Source organism: Pagrus major, chromosome 7 (genome assembly GCF_040436345.1).
Source record: "Pagrus major chromosome 7, Pma_NU_1.0".
Classification (NCBI taxonomy): domain Eukaryota; kingdom Metazoa; phylum Chordata; class Actinopteri; order Spariformes; family Sparidae; genus Pagrus; species Pagrus major.
Window position 1 is genome coordinate 10,664,268 of NC_133221.1, and position 12,139 is coordinate 10,676,406.

Sequence of the window (12,139 nt, forward strand, 5' to 3'; positions counted from 1 at the left end):
AGACAGCGAGTCCTTCTCCTTCCATCAGAGGTCATCTATCCAAGGCAGGCGAAGGAGTAAGACAGCTGTAGCATTTTGCCAGTAAAGCAGAAAGGGAAAATGTTAAAATGGAGGTCAGTTCTAGAAGGGATTGATTAAAGTTAATCAGCAGGGAAACGTGGTCTGTTAGAGATTGCGCAGTTGTCCTCAGACAGGAGCAAGCTTATGATTTTTAAGAGGACGGTCAGCTCTGTAGGCCTACACAGTCAGCAAGACTGTCAGTAGACAGGAGATCGGACCAGCTCCATGCAGAAAAATGCTGCATCTCCCACAAGCTGGGATAAATCAGTTAAGCAGGTTGGCCCCCTCATGGGAAATTAAAGCGATTTGTCTATTATTGTGACCTACCACTCCCACAGCCTTGGTAACTTGTTGATCTCCGGCACAGAATCTATTGTCGCAGTCTCCAACAGGTTCTTGGTGTCCAACCAAACTGCCACTCAGGCGATGACTCTTCAGGCTGCCGCCTCCATCAGTGCAGGCAGGCCTGTGGGCAGCTGAGGAGTGCAGCAGGGAGGCTAGGGTTGTTTGGGTGTGACAAGGGGCTGCTTTGCGGCTGATTATATTGAACAGGGACTGCTGCAGCAGTGAGAAATCAGAACAATCACTTGAACCTTTCAGCCGTCCATTACCAGGGGTGGTCACTGTTCCACCAGAGGACGGGTGGTGTCTAAAGTCACATGGACAGAGGTGTTTAGGCATGACTACAGAAGGGTGTCGGTGGCTCCCTTCTCGTGACCTTAGAAGAAGCAACGAGAGGCAGGCTGGGCACATGTGGCTTCTATGCATTGCAAAATGTTGGTTATGATGAGAGTTTAGACCGATAAGACTACTAAGGTCAGAGTGTCTGCGTCCACTTGGCACAGGCACTGTTAAGTTCTCACTGGTAGATGGCATAATGCAGGTGTCACTGAGGCGGCGGTACTCAGAAGGTGAACAGACAGGGGAGACCTGCAGCTGTGGCAAAGCACTCTGGGAGGGGAAGTCATCCTTTGCCTCTGAGTGAAGCCCAGAGGAGCAGAGTTCTGACTGATCCTCTGGTACTGTGGGGGTGGGACTGATAGATCTCTGAGGCTGAATGAGGGCACGGAGTTGAGCAATGTGGTTTGCCCGCTGTGTGTCGATAACAGGGGCACTTCCTCTCCGGGCTGCAGCTCCCAAACGAGTCCTGAGGTCTGGGCTCATCGTTGCCCCCCATACTTGACCCGTTTCACAGGAGTGAGGTCGATCTGGCAGAGAAGGGCTACTGCTCTGGCACTGATAGAGGAGTTACCCAAAAGCAAAACACATATTATGTTATTCAAAATGAAAGGAACATAAACAAAAAAAAGGAGCAATGTAATGAGATGATCAGGAACAAACTTGTTTGCAATGACACATTAATACATGAAAAATAATTATGCATATAATTATGCATGTTATGTGCGTGACTGTGTTCATGAAGATGGATCTGCACGTGTCCAAAAATGTGTGTCGACTGTGCAGATCAGCACACAGCGCCTGCTTTCTGTTTGTTCCAAGGCCATGAGCAATGGCTGCAATCAGACAGTGTGTGTATTTTAATAAATCTGAATGTACATGATCCACCTGGGTGTGTATGCTCCCGATACAGACCTGCTGTGTTGCCATAGTAATAGGCTCCAGCAGGGACTGGTAGAGGACACTCTGCTGGCTGCTGTGGGAGTCTGAGTACACAGTGGAGCCCATGCCACTGTCAAGTGTGCTGTCTGCTGCAGAGACACAAAAATTATGTACTCATGTAAAAAAGTCAAAGATCAAGCTCATGTGTTTCTGTGTGGTGAACAGAATCTCTTACATGTCACTGAGGTGGCACTGGCTGGAAGGTTTCTCAGCCTGTTGTGCTGGTCTGCCTCTGGATCGTCTGGTTCCAGCAAAGGCTGTCCTACATGTGAAGCCCCAACAGAGATGCCCTGAGATGGTGTCATCTGGACCCTGTGCCCCCCTTCACCTTGATCCATTGCAGCTGCAGCAGACACTGTTCTCTCCCTTCTCCATTTGATCAGTGCCACACGGTCCCTGATCGACTTTCCCACAGTCTTAGCATCACTCTCGTGGAAGAAGCCAGACTCCACCTGACAAAGAAGAGGGAAGAGCATGACTTCCAGGATATTTTTAGCAGAGACCATGTGAGAGAAGAGAGGGTGCATTAAAAAGGGGAGTGTGTGAGGGAGAGAGAAAGAGTAAGAAAAGGAAGGAATAGAAAGCTATTTTAAGGGGATCAGAGCAGTGGGGAGCTATTCCCTTTGTCAGCAGCTTGGTTCATTGTTCACAACAGAACTGTCTAGGCCATTACATCTGCAAATAATAAAGATGAAGACACAATACATGTACCTACAATGACATGATGATGGCCATTGTAGAAGAACAAAATAATAGCTAATGTGAAAAAATACTAGTCAAGTAGCTATGCTGTGCTTATTAAAATAATGCTACGTGAATAAAGCATAATCATTCATCGACTCTGCAGCATAAAGTACAGTATGAAAGCTAATTGTGCTGTTGTTCTACAAGTCTGCCTTCATCCCCAAGGCGATTGTTACAGAGAGGTCTCTAATTTTTTTTCCCAGCTTCACAGCCTGGTCAAGGCCAAAACAGACAAATGGTGGGAGATAGAGCAGACAAGAATGAGGGAAAGAGATGTGTGGGAGAGAGAGCGAGAGAACAACAATGAAAAGAAAGAAATTTGTTAAAAGACGACACAGAAACAAAGAAGGCAAGGACAGCAGATTCTCACTCACCGCTTTTAATAATCTGACACCCACTGTAACTCACCTTACTGAAATGATTAATATGCAGACCTTTCACTCCTTTACTGATACATGACGTATGAGCATTTACTGTAGGTGTATTTGTGAAATATCTGATTAATTGCAGATGCTCCTCAATTCTGACGCATTAGATAGTCCTAAGATAGGCCTTTTTTACACCAAACAAAGCCAGACAATTATTTTGTTTATATTCTCCAGCTGCTGCCAAACTATTTTAAATTAGTCTTTCCTTTAATCCTATTACCCAATAAATAATATTATTGTGCTTGAGAATGTTAGATGACTGATAGAAAGGCTTGAAGTCAGTATTATCATGGCTTCCACACTGAGAGAAATCTTCAGTGAAGACCATCAGATAAGGACCCAACGGATTGTGCAATAAAAGCCAAGCCGGGAAAGACAGGAGAAAACGATGTAAACAAAAGGAAAAAAATAAAACAGCAATCACTGTATTCCTGGAAGAGCAGGGTAAGTTATCACAAGCAATCTGCAGTTGAGTGCATTCCCTGATGATGAGATATGAGTACTGCCAACAGCTAGAACACACCAAGCCACAAAGACATGCAAAGTATGACAAACTGCACCACTAGCATGGATCACAACTAACTTATTATTCAAAAGATTTTGAAAAAGTCAAACAAACAAACAAATGAAATCAAATGTGTTTAAGGTGGACAGCACAATGTAAAAAAAAAAAAAAGATGTATATAATCAGAAGAGTCCAAATCCAAATTTATCTCCAAATATGTTTCTATTTTGAGTTCTATTTAAGTTTTTCCAACTACACCTGCAATTATTAACTCACCATCTCTTGTGCCACAACCTCAGGGACCTCCTTTTCCAGGTCAAACGTGAACTCAATGGCTCCACTCTCCTTGTACTTCCCTTTTAACTTCTTGTGGTCTTCCACCCACAGTTTCAGGGCTATTGAGGCCTTTTTCCCATCATCCTCCTCGGCTAGCTCCACCCTTACACCCGTGTCCTCAGCAAAGAAAGCATGGTTTAATAGGTCCTTGATGCTGTACCTGGGAGAAAGAACATTAAAGCTTAAGACTCTGGCACATATTTGTACAATACACACTGATGCCACTTTTCTGTAATGTACAATGTTTGCAGATAGTAGTAGCATCGATATGATTAGCTGTGGAACAAGAATTCTGATGTGTTCATAATGAAAGGACATCTTGGTCACTCGAAGAAACCAATCAAACCTCAATTTGTAAAAACCCGGAGGCTAATCAACTGTTATTTTCCTCTATGTGCATAAACTCATTATGTAACAAAAAATAAAAGACAACCTGCAGATATAGTGGGAGACTGCAGTGTTGCTGAGAGCCAAACTGTCAGCGCCCCAGCAATGAAGCGGGGGAGGTGAGATAAGGCATGAAAGATGAGAGGGCACCTTGCTGGCCCTGTTGGCCGGACACTGGACAATGATGGGGACAGTCACTCACCGCTCCTCTTTCTTTTGGCAGATACACTCCCCAATAATCTCCTTGATTTCAGGATCCATGACCTTGTTGTAGCTGGCTGGCTTCACTCCCTGAGGAACGGGAAATATAAACAAAGCACTGAGGGCACGCCATGAAGGGATACTGTATTGAAGAAAAATAATCAGGAAGGAAAAACAAAGGAGAAAGAATGCGGGGACGTTTTTGTGATACTCCACCCCAATCTTATCTTTTAAGTATCACACACTCACACCCTGTAGGCTTGTCAGCAGAGCAAGGCAGCTGTGGTCAGCTCTAATCTATGTCAGTTGCAGCGATTTCCAAAAAGCCTAAAAACATCCATAGAAACCTCTTGAATGTCTGCCCTGGTTTAGACATTTTAATACTTTTTTCAATGGTGAGTGTTTGATAGATCGTAGCTGGAGATATACATTTAAAATAGTTGAATTATTAGGAATAGTTTATTTGTTAAACACTCTAACCTGCTTCCCTAATTTATTTTTTGCAGACACATTTTGCCTAGTTATTCTTTCTATGGAGCAACATGAACTATGCTGTTGACATTACTTGTGATAATTAATTCTTAAAAAGAGATACTTTCTTCATCTAAGATATAAATTATATGCATCTCTGGATTAACATTGCCACCAATTATGCAGCTGCAAGCTGTATGTGCTCAGGGAGTAGTATAAAGCTATCAGGGTTCCTCTTTGATCAATCTCCTATTAATATCCTGCAGTGGGCCCCGCAGGGCACTCTAATATACATACAGTAACAATGCAAAGAACAGTATCAAGAGACAGTTGCACTGATGCTGCCCTGTCATTAATATGGGCTTTGAGGCCTTCTCTTCTTTAAACAGCAGGTGGAAAAGTAATCTCTCAGAATCCAGCACTGCCAAGTCTCAAGAGTGGAAAATCAATACTCTTCATCAAATCAGGAAGTCTATCATGACACCCCCTTATCTAAAACAGTTTGCTGTGTGCTTTATTAGAGACACACTCATTGAAATGGAGTGGAATACAGCCTTTAGCTTTATCTAAAAAACAAAGGAGATTTGGACTCCCTCTGTGACTCCATATGGCTCATTAGATTCTTCACCCAAGAAATTCAAGGCTGAGGACCCATCAAGCTAAAAACAACAGAAGAGCTTGTGCTGCAATTCTGCAATTAAAAACTCCCTGGACTTATTATGTGGGGAAGCAGCTAAAACATCCCTGACATAACTATGCCTCATCTCACAGGTTCTCGAAGCATGACCTTGAATTATTAAAAATGCATTAAAAGACTGTGGCATAAACAAGCTTCATTTGTTGCAAACTTTAGAAACAAAGTTACGCAAACTCACCATTTTGACTAAGCAAATAAGGAGAATATTTTGAACCTGTGCATAAAACAGTTTCATAAACTAGTTTTGGCCTTAGACTGGTCTTAAATTGTCAAGTTAGACTTGTCTAATTAAGTCTTTTTGTTGCATTAATATTAAAATCAACTTAACTTGAAGTAGGGAATTAGTCCCCCCCCCCCGGCTAAGCCTGAGGTCAGAACGTTTTGCTACAGCACCAAATTGTTCGACACAAAGGCATGGCTCTATTGATTTCTTTTGGCAACAAAAACGACAAGAGTGAGAGTGCAACTTTCTTTCACAGTGCTTGCTGGGTGCTGAAGATGGCAAATGTTTGGTTTTCGGAGAGAGCCCTGAAAGAGGGTGCCCATTCAGTTACATAAAGAAATGTGATGAGTAACAAACAACAGACTCACACTAGTGACTTTGCGGTATATCTGAGCAGCGTTCTGACACTCAGAGTAGGGGTACTCTGAGGTGGCCATCTCTAGCATGCACATGCCAAAGGCATAGACATCCACAGCCTCATCGTAGTGTTCTTCATACATTTCTGGAGCCATGAACTCTGGGGTGCCTAAAGAGAGAAGAGTACAAAATGGGTATGTCATTTGCTTCTTTACCATGAGACCCATAAAGCTGCCGAGTTACATTTCAAAATCCTCTACCTATGACACTCTTAGCGAAGGAAGCAGCCTTGAGTGTTGCCAGTCCTAAATCCCCTATCTTGACCGAGCCTGTAGGTCCAGTGATAAAGATGTTATCGCATTTGAGGTCCCTATGTATGATGGGAGGGGTCCTGGTGTGGAGAAAGTGAAGGCCTTTCAGGATCTGTCTGCACCAGCTTCTCAGCACCTTGGGTTTCATCACTTTGAAACGCTTTAGATAGCTGTAGGAAGGAGAAGGAAATACATTACTTGATGATCATTAGTTTATGCATGTATTTCAGAAAGTGTGAAGAAGAGAGCTTGACCGACACTCAGTTTTTGGGGCTGGGGCAGAGGCTGATGTCGACTGATTTATCTGCTGATATACACAATTTTTTTGCAGTGATTCCTTAAATGTGTTTACCAAACACTTACACTTAATATTTTACAGTTTAACAATAGACTTTATTGTCTGAAATGAAATTGCACTGAATCAGTAAACGTCACTGGGAATTTGTTAATTATAAATTACCACAAGCATCTTTTTCTGCATCATAAACTCTTTAAAAAAAAAAAAAGGTTAATGTCAGCGCATAATGGATATTACAGTGTGCAATACGCATATTACAGATTGACCAATATATCTGTCATGGGTTAATATCGTTCAGACAACAAATACATTGGATGGGCTCTTGTAAAGATCTGTCAAAGGCACAAATAGTTTTTTTTGAGAAGCTGTCCGTGCATTATCTGCCTTCATCCATACTCACGTTTTTAGTGTGCCTGACGTCATGAGCTCTGTGACTAAAACAATGCACTTCTTCCCTTTCAGGGGCGACTCCCAAAAGTCATAGAAACGGACAATGTTGGGATGCTGAAGACCCTTCAACATCTCTGCCTCCTCCTTAAATCGCTGACGTTCCACTTTTGACAGCTTACGATCCTGGAGGGAAGACAGCAGATGCAGCAGAAAGAAATAATTAATACGAAGCCCTAATGATAAGTAAGATACTCATTATTTGCTTCACAGGAAATACCAGATGGAAGAGGCAGTCACCTTGGAGGCACATTTTGAATTCATACATCCTGTATGTTTTAGCGAAGACAGAGTGAGTGTGGGGGGAGGTTAGTGTCAGTCTTTGAGCCATACTGTATATACATCTCTAATTGGACCATATGTATATTAAAGCTTATGACAGGCAGCATTTTACATGTGTGGGGGGATAATCCACATCGAGTGGCTTTCTCAAGCAGTAACAAGAATCAGCCTAAATATCATGTGTGTTTGATTAAAAGGGCTATATCAGACCTCCCTCATTATGTTCAGTTTTCCAGAAACACAGAGGCTGTGTAACAAGACATTACAGGGTGACAAACCACAATGACTGGAGGGAGAATGAACCCTCACATTAACATTGCCACACCCACTACACACTGCAGCTAAAGGTTATGTGTCATCGATCCCTTCCATCTCCTTTACTTGCTTGCTCACTCTCTCATCCACTACCTTTTGCTCCTTCCCCCCTCCCCCAACATCTGCAATCCGTCTTCCTCTCTGCACCCCGAACATCAACCACTCCCTACTCCATCACCAAACATCCCCCCCACACACAGAAACGCATCTTCGCTAACCGCTCCCTCTCAGTCCCTTCCCTCCCTGATTCTCTTTAAGGCTGACCCCACTCTGGGAGCACCGTGCTGTAGGTATTGCCTCGGGTTTCTTTTCTGCAATTTCTCTTTTTTTTTTATCCACCACAGCAACGACTTACGTAACAAACACACACGTGCACCCAGCACTGAGCATGGACTAGAGGCGCGACCCCACCCCTCACAGAGACGGACGACACTAACGGCGGAATGCAATGAACACAACCTAGCGAGATCTAATCTATTTAATTATTCAACCACAGCGAACTAACTCTGAGATGAAACAGCAGGACAGACACGAAATCAGCCTGAATAACCTGAACATTACCAATGAGGCAGGATGCGCTTAGATGTTATGTGTTGAAGAGTAGAGTGATATGATGATCAAGCATTGTGTGTGTGCGTGCGTGTGTGCGTGCGTGCGTGCGTGTGTGCGTGCGTGTGTGAGAATGTGGCATATCAGGTTTTGTGTGCAAGTGTGCGGGGGGTGGGGATTTTCACTGCACTCTTCTAAAGTCAAATGAATAATTCAGTTCTGCAGAGAACCCGTTCTACTGTGGCAAGCTGAGCAATGCAAGGCTGGGGCCAAGTTGGGCTGTGGTTCACCCCAAGTGCTCTTTGCTGCACAAGAGCAGCACATGGACCAAAGTTTACCTGAGCCAAAGGTCTCAAAGAAGAGACAGGACTAAGACAGACAGCTAAGAGCATATTTAAACCCTTGAGCATTGCAGCTTTCCTCCCCTCCTCTCCCCACATCACTGCCCCCTCCTCTCATCATCTCTGCTCTCAGCTTTTAGGATTCCTGCTGCTTTTCCTAAATAACCCCCTTTACCCCCACCGCAGAGTGTTCCCCAAGTCCCAATCACACTCCCCACACACACACAAACACCTCCATTTGCTCTCTCACTTCTGTTTTCCCTCTCAGCAGACTTTGGGGCTTCTGCATAATTCAGAAGCCACATGTAGGCTCAGAGGTGTTGTGCACAGCATGGCGAGATACACAGACAGATACACATTGAGACACCATGAGAATGTCACTCCCAAGGCACACACACATACGCAGACAATGAATATCACAGAAGCATCAATATATGAGTCCTTAAATGCTTTGTAGCTACTGTGAGGGATGAGAGCTTTTAACAAGTGTGACTCATTATGACATTACGGTTAACATCAGTTTGTGTGCATGTATGCTTCAAAATCTTATCAAGTGTGTACACTTCACTAAAAGAAAAGGCTCAGCTGACCACAGCAGATCGTGGAGCCACCCATGCGAGTTTAAACAGACACAAAGAAAAACATACCGGGCAGCAAGGACAGGAAAAATAGATTGTGACATTAGCAGGAAGCAATCTATAAAGCCGTGCCCTACCATGCTGCCACCCACTATATCTGGGTGCTGAGAACTATTAGTTCCACAGCTATAGTAGCTCATACAGCAACACAGACATATCAGATTGAGATACCACAACAAGGGGCCTCTGGTAATAGATTCAAATATTAGTCCTGGGAACTCTGCAGTGGAATATACCATGTAATTGCAAAACTATGTGCTCAAGGCAAGTTCCTGGCCTGATGTCACATGTCACCTTAATGCATACTGTCCAATTAAGAAGAAAGCACCCTTATTGTGTTGCAAGATGGCCATCAGGTCAGTTCTATACCTGGGGATCTAAGGGTAGATAAGACTTAAAGTTCCCAGATATAAACATCTCTCCTTGGTTCCCTGTCTGATATTGAAATAATCAGCAATGTATTATATAACTCCATAGGTAGAGCATGGCACAAACACAGCCTTAGTTTGAAATTGGAGTTACAGTGAGGCCATCTATGCTACAGAATGTACGGTATGCGCTGTTAGATGGTATCTCTCCAGGTGCTGTACAGTGCAAGCATTTTGTTATTCAGTACAATTTTCGAGCCAGGTCGAAGACACACTATGCAAGTCGAACAAAGCTACCATACCAAAAACTGCCATGCTTAGATTATTGAAACATGTAGTGTGACTATGCAAGATTTTCCTGAGAAAAACAAAAACAAAAAAAAAAAATATATACTCTCATACAAAAGAAAACTCTCTAGTCACTTATTACCCAGTACAAGTGTGTGACGGGGTCGATATCTGCAGAGTTCCTGATGTAATACCAGAGAACATCTCTCTCTTTGTGGTTCTCTGTAGAGCATGTGTGAATGTCAGTAGATGGATGGGGGGGATAGTTAATCGTTTCCGGATGGTTTTGTTCTTTTACAAAGTAAAAAATGCTAGAATGGGTCAATAAATATCCTTATATCGCCCGTTAACATACTTGGGCACCCACCCAAGTAAAGTCCATGTGTGGGAAACAAGGGATGATTAACATTTCATTTAGCTCCCCTCGGAATCCTGACATTATGGTTAGTGGCTTGCCAAACCAAAGCATCAGTATTTGATGACCTGGGAATGAGACATAACAATCAACTATCTTTGTCCACAATTGCTTACTGCATCCTTGAATGGTGTGCTTACAAACAGCAACAGACAAATCCTGCATAGTATGCCCTTTAAGAAAAAACAACCCTGGAATCCAGACTGTGTAATGTATTCAGCATTGCTAATCAAGCTTGATTAATGGCCTATCAAAGTCATGCAGAGAGCAGAGAAAACACACATTGCACAACAGAATCTGCAAAACAATGCGCATCTTCATGTGAATATAGTTCTGGAATATTAAGCTCTCCAACGAACACAAGTACTAAACTGTAGAGAGCTCTGCAAGCATGTCAAAGGATTTTCCATTAAATTGGAATTTCTGCCATGAACAGAAGCATAAAAAAATACCCAAAACCAACTCGTCATGCTCAAACAACATCACAAACACTTATTGTGTGTACAAACACAGCGCAGGCACAATTGTGTGTAGGAGTCAAAAGATAGTTTCACTAACAGAATGACACAGCAGATTTTTCCTCAGGGGGCCACTTTTGTTTGATATAAAAAATATTGCAGTGAAGTGCCACAGGGACTGTGGGGGCTATTGCAGGATGAGTGTCTACTATTGATTATCTGCTAATAGAATCAGATTGCCCATAGTAGAGGGGAGCGATTGGGTTGAATAGTGTTGAGGCAGGCCACCTCTCTGGAGCATCAATCTACAGTAAGACACATCTGACAGACCAACACGGCTTTAGAAATACAGACATTTATCAAGATTCTTCCCATCTCATGACTGAACACAAAAGGTCTACAATGAGACACGCACCTTAAAGTAAGTGTGTCAGTTTCTTACACAAGCCTTTAGCTGAGAAGCAGACAGATTTCAGCAGGTTTACAGCAGGTAAACAGACTTTCTATTACTTTATTACTGTAAAATGTCAGTGGATTAAAAAACAACCAGATGTCTGAAACACTTAATAAGTGCTAGGTGTGAATTATAAATCAATAAATAAACATTTGATTTTGAGCTGATGAATCACTTATGATATTCTGAAATATGGAAAAGGCAAAAACAAAATGTAAAAAATTCAGCTGATAAATCGCTTGTATAAAATGGGCCTTAATGAGAGGTTGTCAGGTTCTCACTTTTCAGCAAATGATGTTGGGACTGTCTTCTATTTTTATGTTGCTGTGTTTATAAATAAGCAGTGTAACAGTGCATGTTTTTGCCCCGAACCATTCGATGCAGGACATTCGGCATGTGACATTAGGCATTCTTCGCTTCTGTACACACTGTGACCCAAAAAATCATCCCACGACATTTAGATCCACTATGGGAGCATGACAGTTTCCAGGTTAGTTACAGCAAAAAATGTTCAAAGATATCAAACTGTATCCAAACATTGTTCAACTGAAATCAGGTATGTATGTGGAAACAGTTCAAACATTAAAACTGGGATGGCATCATCCGAATTATGCCTTAACTGATACAGTAAGAATTATGTCCAACGAGCCACGGCTGAATGTTTACATATTTCTATATGTTTTCCCTCCTGTACCAATAATGTATTGATATAATGAACTGTGACCCCAAAAAGTGAGATACATAGCGAACCGTAAGTTTTGTTAACAGATAAAAAGCAATAAGCCTTACTTGGCGGTCATACTAAAATTGTATGGGACTGGATCATAATTTTAAACCCCAGAAAATGCCCCCCTATGAAATGAACAGTCTTTAACCCTAACCCTATGCTTTATAATTCACTTACATTAAAGAGAAAAGGCCAGTGGAAAAGTATAGAGGTAAATAT

General features: G+C 42.5%; 1 protein-coding gene across 3 annotated transcripts in view; it reads right to left on the bottom strand.

The window, feature by feature from the left end:
* The window catches only part of LOC140999631 (serine/threonine-protein kinase WNK2), a 46,399-nt gene that overhangs the window by 21,032 nt on the left and 13,228 nt on the right, over nt 1-12,139 (bottom strand). For all 3 annotated transcript variants that reach the window (XM_073470132.1, XM_073470131.1, XM_073470130.1), the window contains exons 3-10: nt 7,039-7,211; nt 6,290-6,510; nt 6,041-6,198; nt 4,283-4,371; nt 3,634-3,853; nt 1,856-2,132; nt 1,654-1,769; nt 388-1,296 (exon numbers count right to left, since the gene is read on the bottom strand). In XM_073470132.1, coding sequence (XP_073326233.1) covers nt 388-1,296; nt 1,654-1,769; nt 1,856-2,132; nt 3,634-3,853; nt 4,283-4,371; nt 6,041-6,198; nt 6,290-6,510; nt 7,039-7,211 — 2,163 coding nt within the window. The remainder of the gene's footprint in view (nt 1-387; nt 1,297-1,653; nt 1,770-1,855; nt 2,133-3,633; nt 3,854-4,282; nt 4,372-6,040; nt 6,199-6,289; nt 6,511-7,038; nt 7,212-12,139) is intronic.